The following is a 21,543-nucleotide window of genomic DNA, read 5'->3' on the forward strand; positions in this document are numbered from 1 at the left end:
TTTTCTTTTTTTTTTCTAAATAGTTTTTTTTTTTTGGTTTTTCAGTTGAATTATACTTAAAGTTCAGGGTAAACAACTGTTAAAAACATACTGTTCACATTTTTTTTCTCCAATAAATTGATGTTTTCAAAGTAAATGGATAATCGTTTTTAATAATCGTGATATCAATTATTGACCCAAATAATCGAGATTATGATTTTTGCCATAATCGAGCAGCCCTATTGTTACTTGAAAATCACCGTGACACGGGTGTCACATGAACTTTAATTGTTCTGGAAAGTTCCTTATACAGCTTTAGCCTTTATTTGATCTCATGAAGTCCCTAAGTGACACACCCTGAACAGTCTGGTGGGTCATGGTCCAGGTCATTTGATTTTGTGTTCCCATAACAACATGTCCAAGATGTCCATGTGCCAGACTAACACATGTGACACAACTAGCTACATTTCAAAAGCTTTTTGTTGTTGTTGCTAAAGGTAAAATGCAAGCCATTTAAGAATTAAAATGCTTACATAACATGTCCTTTATTACATTTAACCTGTTGTGGAAACATTTCTTGATCAAATTGATATGAAAGAAATGAGACAAACATTGCTGTGACACTGGTGTCACATCGGGACTATAACCCTAAACGTTCACAGTAAACCCAAAGTGACATATATGCACAATTAGAAATATGATTAGGATCTGCTCAGTTAATTTAGCTGATTCAATTATATTTAGTTAATATATTCTTTATTCTTCAATTCAAAGAATGTTCAAACTAATTTAAATCAAAATATCATCCTCATTAATTAAGTTATAAATAAGAGTTATTTTACCATTAAAGCCCAATGTGACATATATGTCACATTTCAGATATTTGACACTAGGGGGGGTTTCTTGTCAGAAATGTGTTCTATGTGGTCTATTTAGTCTAAATTATGTTCCCCTTAATTTTCCCAAAAGTTCTGGGTTCTTATGGGTTAAGTAGTAGACAGAGTAGAGGAAATATGTAAACAGGATGTATTTGCTCAATACCACAGCCAACACATACTTTTTAATAATGATGTAGTTGGGAGATTTTTCAGTGGATATATATTTTACAAGGATAAGTGCGATCCAATGTCACGAGTCATGATTAATGGACTTGAGTAGTACTGACACACATCACTGACAGAGGGTGTTACGGTGCAGAGAAAAAGGATCTTAAACCTCTAATGGATGGGAGAAGCTGGCGAACACTTTACCTTTGTGGGCAAGTGTTTTAATTATGGGGATAAAGGAGTGAGATGGCAGGACAATACAATGCCAAGGGTTAGGGTAACGGTGACATCTCAATGGTGTAATACCATGTTCTTTCACATTTTCATTTCTCTCACAAGTCTAGCAACAGAAACAGTGAAAGGAGGAGGGGGTCAAGGGAAAAAGTGAAATTTCTCATTGTGGAGGAGTTAATGAATGTGCGACAAGAAAAGAGAAATGAATAGGAGCGGAAAAACAGTGTGTTGTATCAAATAAAAACAGAACCTCTGTTAACATGTTGTTCTTTTTAAAAGTCTCGAATGATCCTAGTTTTCAACAGCTTCTGTACCGAACAGTTATCTCTTCTTTTTAACAGCAATTAAATTGTAGTGTCATGGTTGAAGTACTGCTACCTGAGCTACTGTAATGATGTCGATGGTAAGGAAAACTGCTCCTATTTAAGGGAACATGACCACTGCAGCATGTAAATTGAATAGAATAAATAGCTACTCATTGGTTTGTAAGATACATCCTGTGTTGTCCTCATCAATGTATACAATCAACCAGAAAGTATTTGCCTCAGAGGAAATCAGTTAAAATAACCTGATAACTTTCGGTCTGCCCGGCTGTAGAAAATCAAATGGAGGAAATGAAGAGTGTTTGCTATTCATCAGAAAGTAGGTTATTTTTAGTCCCTGGCCCAGGTTGTATGAGATGACACATTTCCCTATATAGCCGTTTCTGTGGACGACTCAAACTACATACTGAAATCTGACAAATTATTGATCCCTGATTTGCTGAGAACACCAAATATCAGCCAGATTTATTCATGTAATATCTTAACTCAATGCCTTAATGTATAAAAGTAGTTCAGTCAGACAACTCTATTCACTTATTAGAAGCAGCATATAGTTGAGTTTGGCGACTAGGCTCGGGCATCATCACTCCATAGATATACATAGCACGTTGAGTGATGATTAAATAACTAACCCCCGAGCCTACAGGTGGAAGCTGGGGTGGTGGTGGGGCAGGCAAGCGGCAGCGACGTAGAGGTAGCTGCAGCAATAGCAGTAGCAAGCAATGCATGGAGAGCGATCTGGCAGGTTAAATAGAGCGGCATATTAAGAAGACTCTGTTTGGTTGGTTGTAGAGTGGCAAGGGGCGTTATGTATGAATGCAGCATAAGTGCTCGAGTTGCCTGAACTAGCTCGCAGGCTTCGCCCCATTATGTACACTAATATTAGATAAAACGTAGTATTTTCTAGAAGAATAAATCATTTGTTGCATCATTTTTGCTTTCTGTCAGTTGAAGTTGATGTTTTGCAACCTGTTGATTCAAAAACATCAAATATCTGCACAAAAAATTACAGAGCAAAGCCTGAGTGATAATTCCCCACTGCTTTGCCAGATTGTGAGGAATACATGTTCCTGTGACTGTGTGTGACTGTGTGACTGTGTGTGTGTGTGTGTGTGTGTGTGTGTGTGTGTGTGTGTGTGTGTGTGTGTGTGTGTGTGTGTGTGTGTGTGTGTGTGTGTGTGTGTGTGTGTGTGTGTGTGTGTGTGTGTGTGTGTGTGTGTGTGTGTGTGTGTGAGAAGAGAGAGTATGTGTGTGTGTGAGAAAGAGTGTGTGACTGCATGCCAGCATGAGTTTGCATATTATTTCTATATGTGCCACTCTTGTTCATTTGTGTTTTTTGAGACGGTAATTATTCCGTCAAGAGGCCTCTTTACTCTGCAGGTGTCCTACAGTCAGCTCTGTTTCTATGGAATATGAATCATTCTAGAGGAAAAATATGTATAATCATGCGACATTAATCAAACCCATGAGTGACTGAGAGATAACAAATGTCTTTCTCTGTTCAGGCAACTTGAGTGGAAGAAACAATTCTGAAATGTTTTGAATATTATAACATCTTTATATTTGTATTAACAACTTCAAGAGCACCCAAGAGCCTTTTAACATTTGTCCTAATGATGTGCACACCGGCTCCAACGTATTGGTCAACAAAGTGTGAGTATTTTGCCTCCAGCAGTTAGTTTCAGTTTAACAGTCTGTTGCTAGTAGCAACCAATACTAGCAGACAAACGCAGACCAAGAGCAAGAAAATATTGACAGGTTTCTTTTTACCCTCTGAATGCCCTTTTTGGACCAGTATTTGTACTTTCTTAATACCATTTGGTGGTTCTTTACTTGGTGATACCTTATGTTTCTTCCTGCAACACTATCACATTTTTATATTGTGATTTTTCATGTGCAACTTTGTTTCGAAAGACATGTTATGCCACCGGAATTAGGTTTTCATTAGGGCTGGGCAATTAATCGTATTTTAATCGCAATTACGATTTTGGCCTGCCACAATTACGAAAACAACATAATCGAAAAAAACGATTATTTTGCTTTGCTAGGTTGTGACAGTGCACTGCAACATATTTGATCTAATTTATTTAAGTCTAATTTATTTGTATTTATCATATTTATATATGTTTAGTAGCTTGTTGAAGTGCGCTCCAAAATATTTGTTGATCTTGTTTATTGGTATTTATTATTTTGATATTATTTATTTAAATGTAAATATAAATGTATCATTTATTTTTGTATTGGTTTTTCAGTTGAATTATACGTTCAGGGTAATCAACAGTTAAAAAGATACTGTTCAAATTATTATTTGTTTTAAAGTTCAATAAATGGATGTTTTCAAAGTCAATTAATAGTCGTATTTAATAATTGTGAAATCAATTATTGACCAAAATAATCATGAGTTTTCATCATCAAAAATAGCGAACATTTTTGTTGAACGTCTCTGTAAAAGGTTTAATCTTAAGAGCCAATCTGAGTGACAACATATTTAAATATTTTCCCTGTAAAATCTGCTCTTATAATACATCATCCTCTAGCAACTACAGCATATCAAATGTATTTTATAATTATTATGTCACGTGTGGCTTCTGCATTACGCTAGCTATCTGTGTGTGTGTGCCTCTTACTGGGGGCCGGACAGTCCTTGTACATTTTGACAGTTTGTCTAATGGCTTATGTCCTTGTAAGGTTTCAGCGTTAGTGTCCTGTTAGATGTTGTGTTGTGTTCCTAGTGTTTGTCTAATTCTGTCTTATTTTGGTATTGACTCTACCCTCTCGTTTCAGGTGTCTGCACTTCCTGTCCTTGTGTGTCACCTGTCAGACTGATTGTTGTCTCCGCCCCTGATTGTGTCCACCTGTGCCCCATTACCTAATGTGTGTGTGTATATATAGCCCTTCTCTCCCTTTGTCTTGTGTTGGTTCGTCTTGTCTCTTCATCGTGTCTATGCCTGTAAACCAGAGACCTATTTGTAAACCGAGTCGAACCTAGAGATTCATTTGAGAGTCCTAGTAGATCCTAGTGATCATTATTGAAGACTTTTTAGTCTTTTATAATAAAGAACATTACAAAGACAACGGAATCGTGCATCTGAGTTCCTATGAGCCTATCGTGTCAGTCCTGTCTAGAAGGGGCGAAGAAACCACTCGCGTTTTCAATTTGTCCTCCCCACCGACAGGGGACTCTGCAAAACATAGACGTCTTTGACGTAAAGTCAAAACTGAAAAAAAGTCAAATGGCCGCTGTGTTCAAATTAAATTGAACAAATAATGGTAATATAAATTAAAATGAATATCACAAAGCTTATTCACTATCATCCACTTCTCTTGGGGCATGAAATGAAGCTTGGTTCTGGGAGGATGGAGGTCAGCAAATAGGAATTTCATTGCCTCTCAGAAAGCAACTCTAATTGTATTTGCAGGTTATCAAACATCAGGGCCTCTTCACTGCCTCTGACCGATACTGCAGACAACACTTGCTAGATGAAACTGACTAAATCAAGTGGGACAGAAAATATAATAATGTGGGCTATATTGCAAGAAGAAGTGTCTAGAACTATTCGAATAATATTAGCATTGAACAAATTCAAAATAATATATACAACAAGCACTGTACTTACCTCCTTTAACCTTGCCTGTGCACTCACTGCCAGACATACAGCCTGTTCTGCTGATTTTGTTTAGTATTTTCCTCCCCATCCAAGTAAGAAACAACATTCATCTTGCAAGAAAGGTCAGGCGCACCTTCTCTCTCAGATTTGCTCAATATTAGTGAGTATAGCATTTTGAGGAACAACAACATGGTACGCGTCTTAGACTGCCTACCTAACACCTATCTGATCCCTGCACTGGGAAAAGTCTAACTAAATTCCACATTGGCAACAAGCATTCTGTTTCACACTAATTTACTTTGTCTCTCAGGGCTTCATTGTCTACAATGTATGAAACAGCCCATTTACAGATTTCCTTTTCCATAGATGCATCATTATGTTCATAAGATCGATAAAACCATATAACAGGTACAGGTGTGAGTCATACATTAGTTTGGCAGGCATCATCTTCCAGTGATCACTGTCAGTTTCTGAGACCCCATATGCACTTGTCATCTCAAGTGTCTTAAAGCCAGATCAAATCCATGGAAGATTTTTGCCGATTCCATTTGCACTTATCTGTTAGACCGTTAGAAGATCAATTGAAATACATTCTTCCCACAAATCTGCTAGCAAATCCGGGTCAGCCAACTCCATTTTAAAGGATGGTGGTAATACACCTGAAACTGTTTGGTAACCGCCACAAACACCAGCATACAAATAACTTCTGCACAGTTAGCGATAACAGCTAGCTGACTAATAACTAAGCCAATTTATTCTGACAAGCATAGAAGAATAACGAGTGGGAGAAAAGTTCCACCGTCTCCTCAGACTCACTACTCTTATACTGGGGTTACACTTGGACAGACAGATACATTTACACCTTCTAAACATCTGGGCTAGAATGCGTCTCTAGGTGGTTTGAGGCAAGCCCCTTTTTTTTAATCCTTTTTTCTATTTACGTTCACTATTTAATCTGCCTCAAACACATTAGGTGTAAATGGAGTATAACACCAGAAAATAACAGTGTGTAAAACACGTAAGAAAACAAAAATAATCCTCCAGCACAGTGCGCCGTCCTCAGTTACCCCGAAATTCCCCCAGAGCAAGAAGCATGTTCATACTATGAGACATCTTGTCACTTGAGACTATTAGCCTAAACAGGAAAAGCAGTTTAAAGCCACACCTGCAGGGCTGTTTTATGACTGACGCACTGACTGTATATCGCTTCTGTCTGAGTCTCCGGCTGTCTTAACCTTTCATGGTGTGTAGCCCCAGCAGAGAGTCTAGCTCCGGGCTTACACCTGCGCTTCAGCTGAGAATAAGGAAAACATCAGCAGCAGGGGCCCATAGTACAGACACACACATACCAAACACACACACACACACACACACACACACACACACACACACACACACACACACACGCACACACACACACACACACACACACACACACACACACACACACACACACACACACTCAGGGAAAACCATTAACACACAGACTCATGAACTCATACCTTTTTTTTAATGAAATAAGCCACATTGCAAAGCTAGACCAAAATACAGGCAGTAACAACCCTAACTTCATAAAGCTGGGAGGGGGCTTCCCTGCTACCATCACCATTTTACAATCTCTTTCTGCACTCTGGCAACAGTGTTACCATGGCAACCTTGGAAACAGAAGATTTTTCCCCGCTCCGTCCCACTGGAATTCTATCTTCCAACGCCATTCTTTCTGTCTCGTTCCCTCTGTCCTTGTTTCTGCATTTTATTCACTTATCCAATGAATGCCTTCGTCCTACGGCAGTGTAGTTCTCCCGGATATGCACACACCAGCACGAGGTGATGGGAAGAGAACGATTGTGCCTCAACTTTTCCCTCAAAATATCTGGACATCATTACTGCCATGTCAGTCACAGCAAATTAGATACCAATTCATGAGCTTTGTTTTTCTAGCAGCCATCAGTAATTGCTTTTGCTTTCTGCAGTGCAGTTTCAGATATATTTGTTATCTCTGTTTTTCTGTGTTTAATTGCTTGTTTGAATTCTGATGTGTTACGCCACTTTGCTGTTTCTCTCAGTTTTACATTTGCATGTTTATCTTTTGATGCATTTGCATTTACGTACTTTTTCCCTGTTCTTGTTGCACCTCTATTGCTGCTACGGTTGGAACACACACAATAGCAGTAGATGGTGGATCCATGTTTCTTAAGGGTGCACTCACTAGCTGTCCTGATTCTAAGAGCCCTTATCTCCAACTCTTCACGGCCTGGCCACGCCTAATGATGGTGCTCGGGTGCACACGCCACCACCCTTTGTTTACACCTAGAGTAGAACATGTTGGTTCTCTTAAAAGCTGCAGTTCTTTTATACCTCCTCAGTATATATTACATACTGCTTATAATCTAAATGCACATGTTTTCTATGAGGCCGCCTGTCTATTTACTCAACAGTTCAATGTGAACCCTCTTCAGCAAATGGGTCGTTTCTCTCAAGTCGAATTGGACTAGATAAAACAGTTTTAAGTTGTTTGTTTTGTTAAAGAAAGCTTAAATCTCAGGTGCCATTCAACAATGCTTATAAATATGTAAAAGTAAAAAAAAGGGATCAAATATACCGCATATTTAAAAAAATATGGCCTACAGAAAGTGCTAAATGAATAAACTGTAAGGGAAGGTATATAAAAGTGGTAAAAATGTAATATTAAGATGATCCGAGTACCATATTTCTAATTGCTCATATATTAAAAGATATCTTGATGAATGACAGCCTTGTTGTTATATAAGTCCTTTATGATTGAATGAAAATAGTATATAAAGGAGCAAGCTAAATATCAGTTTATTATATATATGTTAGGTTGCCGACATATTTACTGTTCTGTCTGACTGTGTCTATTTTATCTTTATCTATAAACAACACTGAATAATCTTGCTGGTTATGGTAGATGCAGGTGGATAGAATATTACCTGGCTGCATGTGACAGCGTCCTGCTGTGCCAAACACCTCCAGAGAGGAAACATTTATGGGTTTTTTCTGTTAGAAGCCTGTCTCGCTGATGAAAGAGAGTAGTGTATACTCACCTAGCTACTAACAGTTGCTAGGTATTAGATTGAATAGTGTTATTGTTTTGATACTCAGCTGAATTTATAGGTCACTGACAAATTTGAAGAACAAAGATAAAGTGCTCACACCGTTCAAAAAACACAAATCATGCCTTTTATTTGGACTGTGCTTTTACATTCTGCTCTCACTTTATTTTGAACACACTGAAAATAAAGAATTGTATAAAACGTTGTTTAGTTATTCTCCTCTGGTTGGTATTCTGTACCCGTGCCAACATGAGAGTTGTCTCAAAGTGGGAGAGGAAGCCAAGACCAGTTGCAGATGTTGTGGAAGAAATGCAGGATTTCATGTTACAGTTATGAAATGTATTATCAAGTGCAAAAATAATCTTTTTGTCTGCTTTTCCTTGTGATGATAGTTCAAGAGTAAGAGACTCAGAGGGCACACTGGCAGTCTTACAATCTACATGTTGTATTATTCAAAAACAACAGCCTCTAGCCAAAGCTGCTATTCTCCTGCAGTCATAATGTTTAACTTGGTGCCTGGTTCTCAGAGGAGTCCAACCTGTACTGTAACTCCTCTCGCTCTGCCAAAACAAGATTCATTCCTCGTGGACAGGGTGAATCCTGAGACTTACCAGACTTTGTCTAATACACACACACACTCACACATTTACACACGCTTACATGCACATATCCCTGCCTCAGATTGATTAGAAAGACGACTGGTTGTGCACTCCCGAGCGGAAGGAAGGGGTTTTTAAACAGCTGAGCTATCACTGTCACACGGGCCATTCTTAGAAATCTCCAGAACAATGCTGGTGCTCTGGCTTCATTTTCTCTCTGTGATACCACGGTATAAATCGCTTTTCTTTTTGTAATGTACAGTATGTGTGTGTGTGATTACTGATGCCCACGCATTGGCCCTGTGCTAGATGTCAGCTGTCATGCTTTATCTATGAAGTATGCTGAGGTGAAAGGCTTGGTTTCACCTCTAAAACTGCACCTGAAATGCAAGCTAGCGCACGTTAATCATGAAGTGTGTAATTATACATGTCTGTGCTGTCTGCAAGGGTTTGAGGTGCTTTCAGAAGCATTCAGTAGCTCAACCTCGGAGGAATGAATTCACCCTGATGTGTAGGAAAGAAATAGACAATAGGAAAAGCACATTGGCCTTGTACTCTTTGCAGAAAGTCTTTTAGAGCTCTACTGTATATATAGTCAATGGCACATGTTGTTAAGTCTTAACATACACGCTCATGAAGATGAAGAGCCTTAAATCTTCCGAACAGACTCGGGGCTTGGACGGCCGCCAACTATGTTAATTTTCCTTTTTATCTTAAATCCACATTAGCTTGGGGAAAGAGAGTATGAATGTCAAATAAAGGGATTCATTGAGAAATGAAATGTCAACTTGAGATTATTATGATAGCCTGTCTTGTCATGGATATGGATTGGTTGGCATTAGAAATGTAAAGATACATTGCAAGATGGTTAAACCGCAATGCAAATTTGATTTTCTTTAAACAGCAGAACTTCTTCTTCTTCGTTACTTCCTATATCAATATGTTTTCACTTGGTCAAGTTTGAATTTGTACTAATGCCCCTCGGAGTGGTAAAAGCTGGAGGATTCAGTCATTTACATTTTTGTATTGACTCCTGTGTACACTTGGTAACTATATTTTCTCGAAACACACCATATGGTCTTACTGCAAGGTGCCCCAACTGAGGCGTTCTATCGTATTCTTTAGGAATAACTGCGGTACATATCGTAATATAGGAAAGGACAACACTTATTGCTGGTATAATGAAGTGAACATTCACATTTTTATTGTCTTTAAATGTTCCATTATAGGATGTTTAAATCTGGATAGCAAGACTTTGCGAGCAAGACTACTTTGACATTTAAATGGGCCCAGCTTGCCCCCAGGAGCGAACTCTTAAACTCTTGCTTTGCAAAAGCTTTTTCCTCTAATCCTTCCTCTGTCTGAACACCAAGTTTCTTTTTTGTCTAGACCCCCTTTTAGTATTTCCTGCCATAGTCTTGGTTTCTGCTCGTTGCCCATGTTCTCTCATACATGGTAATCTCACTGCCATAGGGGGAGACAAAAGTTAAACACTCCATCTTAAATAATTAGTAGTTGTCTCCAGGATGATGACCATAATACTATAATCCACTAATGACTCTGATCGTTCAAAATATATAGAAAACAAACACATTTTTGACTTGTTTGGTGGGCAAAAAAAAACAGTTTGTTGATAATGATAAATGAAATGACTCTCAGTTTGTGATCTTCTATTTTCCAGTCAATTTAATAAAACCATTTTTTCATTGCAATACTTGTTTTCCCCACTACCTGCAGAACTGCTCTGTATGTGTGTTTGTTTGAGGGATTGAGTGGCAATACTGACAGAAAGTGAGACAAATGTGCTTCTAATGGCAAATACCCATCCATACACTTGAGTGGTAAATAGGATCTGGAGATCTAGAAATCCCATAATATGCTCATTGTACTTCTTACCATGAATCCTTTCATTGCTTTTATTTGAAAATATAATCGTATCACATGTAAAAACATTCAGGTGTGCATATTATCCCAACTAAGAGCACAGCTGAGTTTCTGTACTGATATTCGAGACTGGTCCCCCCCCCCCCACCCTATCATTAAGATGGAGCACACAGATAATCAGTCTCTCTGATTTTGTTAAGAGTGACTGGCGGTGACCTCACTCTGTATGAGAGGACTGCTCCACAACATGACAGGATTTGCGACACTTGATTGGAGCCTCAGTGACTAAACAGTACGCACGCTGTCTTTCACAAACTAGTCATGTGTTTAAGAGCAATCACATTTTGCCCTCATTTATTATTTAATTTCCTATCATTAAGAAAGGGCTATTTGAACATGAACATTTATTTTTTCGTATTCTGAATTAAATCTCATTAAAAAAAAGTTTGAAATACTTTGGAATTGGTTACAAGCTGTTGGAAAGAACTAGATTTTTCTGTGAAAGGTCTATCTATAGCAGGGGTGTCAAACTCAAATACACAGTGGGCCAACATTTAAAAAATGGGTGCTAGTCGAGGGCCGGACTGGTTCGATGTTTATTAAAAAACGTATTGAAATGAACTTATTGCAAATATTAAACATGGGACTAACAAAGCTTAAATGATTGCCTATAAAAACAACATTAAATATTAAATAATCAGTTGCATTAATTTCTTATGGCTCTATCTGCAGCTTTTCCGGAGTCATTTCTTATAATTACATTTCTCCACAGGCCAACAACAGCTTCAAAAAAACTATTTCCCTCAAAGAAAAAAACAAACATGCCCTGTTGTCTCAAGAAAAACAGTGCAGAAGGAAACATCCATTGAAACTCAGTTTGCTGCTCTGTGATGCTAGTTCAAGCCAGATACTTGGCATCTCATCTTGGGTGCAAGTTCATCAATGTTTGGGGTCAGGCTCTGAGGCCTCAGGATTGAGTGAAGGTGTGCGTGCAATATACCGGCGGGCCAGATCTAATAGTAATTAAAAATTATCCTGTGGGCCGAAATTAAATCCACCACGGGCCTGATTTGGCCCCCGGGCCTTGAGTTTGACACATGTGATCTATAGGGATTCATATTTAATAAGGAACACAAACAGAATTGGCTTGACATTCAGTAAGTTCAGAACAAGTGAGGGCTTGTTGACAAGTTTAAATGAAGCCATGTAGCCGACAAGGTAAAGTTTACTCCTGTTGGGTGTTGATTATGTGTTCAAATGTATTATTGAATCGATTGACAATTGCTTCGGTTATTTACTTTTTCAAACAAATGTTATGACATTGTGAGGATTTGCTGCTTTTCCTTCTTTTATATCATTTTAAATTGAAAATCTTTGTGTTTTTGACAATTAGTTTTTACAAAATAAAGCAATTAAAGATATCACACTGAGCTGTAGAAAATTGCTGCGAAGGGTCCTGTTTCTTCATTCATCAAACAATTACTTAATTAACAATGGATGAATAAATCAATTACTAAAATAATTGCACGTTGTCTAAAAAAAAAGTGACTATTATGTTTGTAACTACATGCTAGGATCCACAACTTTAAGTGGACATTTTCAAGAAATAGATGGAGCCAAAGCAACAATATTGTTTTGTTGATGGTTCCCTATATTGTCATGTGGCGCAGTGATGCTTACTGCTGTCACCTGCTGTGCAGCTTAATGCCGTGCCGGGCTGAATTGCTTTCTGTTATGCTGTCCAAGCCTTCATGAAACAGTGACATTTCATGCAATAAAAGAACTTGTTTTAGCAGCCACCGTATTTCTCTCTTCTTTTTCAAATAAATACCCATTATGTCCTTTTTCCCTTGAGATAGCTCCCTCAATTTGCTGTCACTGCTGTCCTGTATTTATCACCTCTCTCTTTTATCTCTCACTCTTTCTTCCTCTCTTCTCTTTATCCAGCATCTTCTGGGTCGTTGTGATGTGAAAGAAATGTGATATGGATTTGATTGCAAGGGGAACATCTAACACGAAGGCAACATTTTTCTCTCAGGCTGCACAGGAGATCGTTCGTTATTTGCTGGCAGAGCCATCCCCCAAATGTGTCCATAGCTCTACACTTAAGTGTCTGTATCCTGGAACTTAACACAACATATTGACTGAGGGAGCTTGTTGTGGACACTACGCAGGCTGGGTGTAAGTGCTGCTCGAAACTCTCCAGCCAGGGCAAACTTACTCTAAAGCATCTATTCCTCCTGGGAAAGTCCAAGCAAGTGCTCACACATGAAACCACCTGAAAAGGACTGGGTTGATGGTAAACGAAATCCCTGTCAGTCTATCCAGGTAAATACATGGAAATGCAAGAATGAATACAAACTCAACCAATCCTCCTGTTAGCATTCAATTTTGCTCTTGTCCCTGCAATACATATGCCTCAGATGAATGTATTGGACTAATACTTACACAAGTTCCTTCAAAAGAAGGGGTTCAATACACATGTTTTAAACAGTCCAGAAATGAAACCTTTAAAATAGACTAAGTGTATTATTTATTTGTTTTGCCAAGTGTTTTTATCTAGGCTTTTTGCTCGTTAGACGTTGTACCATAAATGATAGATTCTGCTCATGCCATTAGCACCAACCTTATCCAAAAACATGTTTTTCATCCTTTTCAGGCGATCACTGTTTCATCCCCCATACTTCCAGAGAATTGAAATTAAGTGTGGAATGCTTAATCTATCACATTCTAACTGCTGTTGTTGTTGTTGTTGTTGTTGTTGTTGTCAAAGTCATTTTATCCCTTTGTTGTAAGTGAAGATTGATTTGGAAAACCAGCAGACAGACACAGTGCTTGCAGTGATGAATTTCCAAAATCAAGCTAGTTTCTAGTCAGTGATTTTCATAATGGGCTCAAAAAAGCGGAAAGCACATCATGCCTGCAAGATGGAAAAGACAATCAAAACTCTGTGGGATGCTTTGGAAATGTTTTTCAATGGCCTGGTTCATATATGCTGTATCACTGTTAGGGTGCTTAAGGACTAAAAGCGTCTGAAACAGAACAGTTCAAGCTAATGTTACTGTCACTGGCACAAAAGATGCACACTGCACCACAATTGAAACAAACAAACACTGCTAATGTTATCATTATGTCGGCTACCTAAACCGTCTGCGGTGGAAAGGCCTTCAGTGTTTCCTGATTGGTTTGACTGTATTCAAATCATGACAGCAAACCATTTCTCTAAATTAATTATTGCTCATAATGGCTCGTAATTGTTTCAAGGAGTTTTCTTATTAGACAAATGACTCCAATAATCTTTCACGGATAGCAATAATGTCATTATATTTTGAGTCACATTTGCAGTTAAAGGATGGAGGTGGCATTCTGTCCACATTAGCAGGTTAATCATCTTAATTATACTGTAATTGTTCATGCTAAGACTTAGGAGACCATAAGATGGAAATTGACATTACACACTCGTTATGGCTATCATCCTACAGGGTTCCACAGATCAATTTCAATGTGTTGATTGGATGCTGAACCCCCATGCATTTCAATGGGAGGCCGTCACTTCTGATATCCTGTGGCGACTACATTTCTTATTGCTTAACTATGTACAGTAGAGACATGCATTAAACCATCCACCCTCTGAGACTCTGCCTGTGACCCCGTTAGACTGTAAACACACTTCAGCCAATGTAGACAGTTACATCATTTGTTCCATGCTGAGTTTTTTTTATTAGCCAGCCACCTCTCCCGCAAAGCGCTGCCGTACATTTGCCAATGGGCTGGTGGCAGGCGAAAGAATATACAAAATAAATAAGACACTTTGTCGTCTGTAAGGAAGGGGGATATTTTATCCCAGAAGAGTTGGCTCATCTCCCTGTGGGAACCTGTTGCCATAGCAACGGGAGCTGGGGGTTTACGTCAGGTAGGCTGGTCAGTGGTAGAAGATCATGGGACTAGAAAGGGGTCATAAGGAGAGTGCAACCTCGCTGACACCCTCAAATAAAGGCCAGAGGGACCACTCCCCCCCCCCCCACTGCCCTTCATGCCTGCATTCATACCGGGGTCACACGCAAAAAATCAACTAGCTCACAGAGTGTGGGATTGTATACAGGTCAAACGGCTATTATACTGAATTATTGTAGTACGTTATGGTCTTCGCTTGGACACATGCCGATTTTCATTTATTTCAATTTGTCTGCACGCCTTCAACCACCAGACCTTATCTTATTTTCCTTTTTTATTTATTTATTACCCTGTCTTAAGACACATTTCCAGCTTTTTCCCATTTCCTGCCTTACATAAACACACATTTTCTCTTCCTGACACACTTGCTTCCAACACACTAGGTCTCAAATGTGCGTAGTCCACCATCTGTCCAGTACTTTCTCAGTCTCCTCTTCTAATTCTATTAGACTGACTATTCAAATTGCCAGTCTAACAAACCACATACTCTTCCAGTGTGCATCCTTCATAGCAGGAGCTTTGGCTCATGAAAGAGTAAGACCTTGAAATTCAGATCTCACGGGGGAGTTTCCAAAACACTAGGGATGCACAAAGAATATCGGCAAATATTGAGAAATGTAAATGATGAGATATTATTCCTGGAAAGTCATAGACCAATGATACAAACGTGCTTTTCATTGACTTAACTAGCACAACATCGACACTCTCTATTACAGCAGGTGGTGGTATGCACCTTTTCAAGTTGGCTAGCATTCCACAAATAAACACGGAGTAGAAGAAGAACAAGATTGAAACAAGTTGTTGCTAGGGCGTGGACGTTAATCAAAATGTTTAGAGTTGGACCACAGAATATAGATTTGTGTACTTAACTAAAATAAACAAATGAACATTTTAAGAGTAGGAACTGTTGTTTGGTGTTGCTGTCAGAGCTATGGATTATTATTTTACCCATCTTTGATCACAAGGTCTCACTACTCTTTCTTTACCTCAGGTGTAAACAAACCACAGGGTATACACTTCTTTTTTTAAATATGAATCCGTTATCTTAATGGTATCTGCCATGAGAAGCAGGTCATTTTGGGTTATCAATATAGGCTGAAAGAAATCCATACGGTGCATGCCTAGAAAACACAGAGAGGCTAGTGTTATCTGTGCTAAAGTGCGACTGTGTCATCCTTCTCTCTGAGTCAACGTACGACTGATCCTACTGGCAAAAAGACCCCTTATCGTCCATACCAGGGGAACAGTTTTCACTTGTGTGTGTGTGTGAGAACAGGTGGCATTATCTGTCACCTGGGCCACATGTGAACATTTAACACTGATGGGATCACTCTGGATTTCTTTCCAGACTCACTTTTGACCGTGGCCGTCCTGGTGCAGTTGTAGAGAATAGCCAGCTCTCCAAACACCTTCCCCGGTCCCATGGTGCACAGCTTCATGCTCTCCTTCGTCACCTCCACCTTCCCGTCTGAAACATGCAAAGAAATAAAGGTACACCATTAAGCATAATTGTATTCAAATCGCACCATTCATTTGCCCGCCTGATTACCCAAGTGTGTGTGTCCTCTGCTACATTCATTAAGTGTGGCAAACAAAGTTTCAGTGTTCAAATGGATTGGATGATAGGTGTCTGAGGGCTTATGCCCCTTGACTCACTGGGCTGGAAACAAATAAGATTGTTTTGCAATGTGGAGTTTCTAAGGGTTACTAGCCTCCTTCCAACCATGTGCGGGAGAAAAGCAGCAGTACCAATGTGAAATATAAAGCTTTAAACTCCCTAACTCACAGACACCATAATGGTATGCCTTAAGATAAGGGCTGGTAGCTTCAAACATTCTCAAAAAAGTGTTTTCAAATATTATTCCATTGGTAAGGATTAAAATAGTCACCACTAAGATATGTTTTCAAAGTAGACATACAGTACATGTGCCTTAAAAAACATTACCTAGCATTTCTGGCTTATAAAGACCAAACATTTTTCAAGAATAATTAACTTCTTTTGATCCTATTATTCTAACATATTCCAATAACAACAGTAGGTATTAGCACTGCCACAAGTGAGTACTATGGCGAAAGCATAGCAGAGAAAAGGAAATGAAATCCTCTTCAATCCACTTATCGTTGCTCTGCTTGTCAATGTTGGATAAATGCAAATTGTTGTATGTGTGTTTCACGGATGTAGAAGCTTGTTAGCACTATGACCAGGGTCAAATTGATTTCCATGTCCTAATATCTTCCAGATTTTTCACATTGTGGTTTGCTTAACAAGCTTCTTATACTTTTGTTACATCACATTATGCTCCTGATCCATACAAGCATTAAAGAAACACACACATAGGTGTCTGTACAACGCCTTTGTACATTACTTATATAAGCAAAATTCCAGTTGAAACATATGAAGCTCTTGGGATTGGCTGTTTTGTTTAAGAAAGCCTTATCAAGAATGTGTACTTTCTTCAAAAATCTGCATTCCAGCACAACCATACCTATGATTCACAGAGAGCCAAAAGCCAAAGGAAACAAATGACGTCAGATCTAGGATACTGATTAAATACGGCCAGATGATAAAAGCATGCAAGCGATGCTCAGAGGAAACTGTTTGACAAGATAGCCTCCAAAACACGTAAGAACGAATTATTTTCTACACTTGGAACTCCTGCACCTTTTCCGCCTTGTTTGACAATACATCATCCATTAACACCGAGCTTGAAGCTTACACGTAGAGAATATATTCAGCTCTTACAGCGTTTCCCCATCTAACTTCTACCTCCCTGCAGTTTTCCCTGCATATGTTTGACAGCCTTTTTACCCGTCTGGGCTTCCTGCAGAGCTTCTTATCTATTCAGTGGAATGGAAAAACTTCTCGAGATAAATAAATAACTTGTCTCGCATTTCAGGAGTTTAACAATGCATTGCTTGTGCATCTTTATTTTCAGCTTTTTTCCCTCACACAAGCTCTCTTGATTGATTTGAAGCTAACACAATAAATGTCTTATATATCTCTCACCCAAATGCTTGTTTCACTTTAGTAATCATGGCAAATAATCAGCAGACGACTCATTTCAGAAACTTGTTGAGTCTGAATCTGCTCAAAACAGCATCAGTAACTATGCTAAATTCAGTCCTCAATTGCAGTTTCATATATTTCTCATTCTATTATCTATTTCACAAGCTCCTATTTCTCGCTCTCTTGAGCATAAAATACAACTTCCTCTACATCTCAGGACTTGTCAGGAAAGAGCAAACCCCTGTTGCGTTTTGATAAGAACAACTGTAAAATGTTCTGTGAACTGAGTAAAGCTGAATTATTTTGAAGTATCAATCTAGCCTTACAATTCTACATCTACAAAGACTTTAATCATTGAACTCATTATGCTGCAAGCATTACATCTGGAGAATGGCCATTGAGAATTGATTGCGCCAAACCAATATGCCGGACTAATTGGCGCACAGTGGGGGGGTGGGGGTTGTGATGATGGTGTGGCTCATCATCTCTCAAAGCCAAATAGCCCTTATCAGAAACTATTAAACCTAGGTGTAATAGAGAATGGATGATGAATAGCTTAAAAACAACCCAGTGTGTATAGAGTTCATGTTGATCTCTGAGTAGTAAAGACTGCCTAGCACTAATTGAAAACATTATTTGAAGTGCATATTGAGCAAAATGAGCAAAGCAAACATCGTTGGGAAAGAGTAGCAACATGAACTTTAAAGAAAAAGAAACAAAAAAAGTGGCCGCAGTGACAAACAGATACAAATAGATGTAATATATTTCGGTATCAATACAGATAATATCTGCCCTATTCAAAAGGACACAAGGCAAACATCTTCATTTACTGCAATGAAAGGCCTTCTGAGATTTAATAACAGCGCTGTGTGGTGATGGTGAATGGGTTCATGTAAGGACAAAGAAAACCACACATCAGTTAGCAAAAACTTTACCCCCAACTATGGGCGAAGCTAATTTCCTGTGGTTGTCCAGGTAATTAATCCCTGGTGAGCAGTTGGAGCCCAGCGGCTGGAATGACTTGGACTATGAGGGAATTGCTAGGAAATTAACTAAGCACATTTTTATTTATTGGATTCCAACCAATGGTCTTTTTTATAAAACTGTCATCCAGAAGTTCTTATGAACTGACGCCAACACATTGTCCAGCTCATTTCCTGTTTTTGTTCCCAATATGTCTTGGCTTTAATACTTATTACAGTAGCTCCACGGTCTCTGGTAATTCACCTCTGCTTACATATGCACGCAAAATTCAAATGTTATTCAAAACCCTACAGGCAAATTAGCAAACACATCAATGAGGAACTGCTAATAAATTCCAAATAGATGCAATATGGCGTGTATAATGTTAACTGCCATTAGGGCTTTTCCCTGTCAGTGTCTCGCAGCAGGTTTGTGCCCCTGAGGCAGTGTAGAAGTGTTAATGGCTTATCATTTGAATGCACACAGCCATTCGCTCTTCATTACAGGGCACTGGGACAGACCTCGGAGCAGACTTCCCTCTGGCTCAAGATCAGATATGATTCTGGCTGCATTTCAAATCAATAGGCTGCGTACTTTTGGGTTGACGTTATCTCACACTCGGGCTGAAGACATATAAAACAGATTAAAAAACGACGCGAATGTGCCCCTACTAACCCTTAAACAGGGGTGATTTTATATAATCCTCTGTGATGTGGAAGATATCTAACTAAATAAAAAGTTATTTATATCTCTCTCTCTCTAGACCTTATGGCTACAATTACCCGGTTAGATCAGAGATAGAGGAATTCTTTAATGAGTCTACTCAATTTTGCCTTTGTAAGCTGCATGTGACACAAGCTTCTCCCAAAAAAATGTGGATAAAAGGACATTTGTTGATTTCCACATGGAGTCTTGGCCATTACTGAGGCCATTATGCTGTGTCTATAAATAAAGTGGACTTTTAGGGGTCAGTCACAGGATACTGTTTAATTCTCCCTCTTCTTTCAGCGATAGTGATATGTTTGTCAAGCAGCACAAAATACATATAAAGAAACAGGATGTGTGGGACGTTCGAGATCCCTAGAGGATAACACGTAACCACCATCCCATCTTTATAGGCCTTGTGCTTCCGGTGCTGCTCATTGGTCTGATTTCCCGATTCTGTGCCTATCTGTGAGAGCATCACACTGATAGTAGATCAAGCTGAGCATGGTTGCATCATGCTCCCACTGACAAAAGAAAGGGTGTCATTACCACTGGAGGTTTTCGGTGGAACACAGCTAGAGTAGGCACTTTGCTAAAGTAACTTCAGGTTGGCAATGATATGTCTGTCACCTCCTGTCTGATTCTTGGAGGAAAGGCCATGGGAGAAACAAGACTGAAGCTGTAAGCTCTTTTTTTCGAGCGTGGGATCTATGCATAGGGGACGGAAATGGATTCAGAAATGTCCAAGGTTTAAAATCGACCATCTGCCCTTTTATTGCTTTAATACAAATATGTGGTTTGAAAGATATTATATATTGCAGCTCATTCGAGTTTGACTGCCTTTGACTGAGCAGTTATTTGTGTTTTCACCTTGCTCTTCATAGAACACAATGTGACCTCTCAAAAACACTTCCAGCTCAACAAATATTCATAGCTGCCCAATCATTAAGAATGAGAGTCATGAATCAACCCAACAGGACATCAGAAAATGAAAATAAAGTGAATAGATTACAGAATGAATGCAGCTTCTCTGCTTCACAAGCTCTTACAACAGCTGGACGTTAACATTTGAGTTTGAGATTAATTAATGACTTATTTTTTTAAATGACTCATTGGTCATTCATCCTGATCACAGAACTGTGACCATGGTTCAATAATGAAGACAAGCTGTTCTGCAGCATTATTTTACTTCCTGTTAAAAACAAAACAAACCCTAGAGTGTGAGAAAATAAGATGTAAGCCGAAGCCAGAAAGAAGAACAAAAACAAAGAGAGAGATTTAGACCTTTGCTATGTTATTAATCAATGAGGCTGGCTCAGAATGGGACAGGCTTGTATTAAGCCTAGAGTCTCCTGGTACTGAAATTGACTAACACTCAAGCTTGTTGCTTCAGAGAATCCCTAGGTGTATACAGTGCGTACAGGCGGAGAAAAACAAGCAGCAGAGTGATGCATGGAAAGTAACAGCAGTGTGTGGTAGAGTTGGGAAATGCAAATTGTCCGTTATTGTCAGACAGTGAGTGCCTGTCTCCCAGTGATGTTCTGTATATTGCATTTCTGACTGATAGCAACATCAGAGTGCAACTTAGCTTTGTAACGGCTACATCTGATGCTGTTTACAACCTGTACCACACGCTGTAGGTGGCTGCTAGGAGCTGAACCGTATGTCTTGGTTTGGTTACATGTGAAGATTGTTCTTTATTGAATAAAGCTTAGAATATCTGTCGTCATATTTGTTGTTGTTGTTGGAAGGTTAAAAGCCAGCTCATATGGATTGGAGCAAGAATATTTCGTAACATCAAAAAAAATTCCTTGTAATGTTTAAATCAAAACATTTCAAAAACATTTTGACCTTCAGACAACTAATTCTACAAATATTCATATACTTATAATACAACTGTAGCTTAATTTGTATCTGGGACTGGAAATGCCAGCTTTTAAACAGAATGCATAGACTGGAAGAAAAACAAATTCACAACTGAATGTCATACAAATCACAAACAGCCTCCACACACTAACAAGTGTTATTATCCAGTCAAGGCCAACATACTATGATATTTGTATCTATATAAATAGTGTTATACTGCTGATCATTAAGCCACAACTGGCTCTGTTTGGCTACGTGAAGATATTGTTAGAGTGGGTGAATAGTGGCAGCCTGTAAACAT

General features: G+C 38.9%; 1 protein-coding gene across 2 annotated transcripts in view; it reads right to left on the reverse strand.

The window, feature by feature from the left end:
- Window positions 1-21,543, reverse strand: part of LOC117499874 (cGMP-dependent protein kinase 1) — an 83,392-nt gene that overhangs the window by 41,626 nt on the left and 20,223 nt on the right. For both annotated transcript variants that reach the window (XM_034152529.1, XM_034152528.1), the window contains exon 3: window positions 16,056-16,169. In XM_034152529.1, the coding sequence (XP_034008420.1) occupies window positions 16,056-16,169 (114 nt within the window). The remainder of the gene's footprint in view (window positions 1-16,055; window positions 16,170-21,543) is intronic.

This window comes from Trematomus bernacchii, unplaced genomic scaffold, assembly GCF_902827165.1.
Source record: "Trematomus bernacchii unplaced genomic scaffold, fTreBer1.1, whole genome shotgun sequence".
Taxonomy (NCBI): Eukaryota; Metazoa; Chordata; class Actinopteri; order Perciformes; family Nototheniidae; genus Trematomus; species Trematomus bernacchii.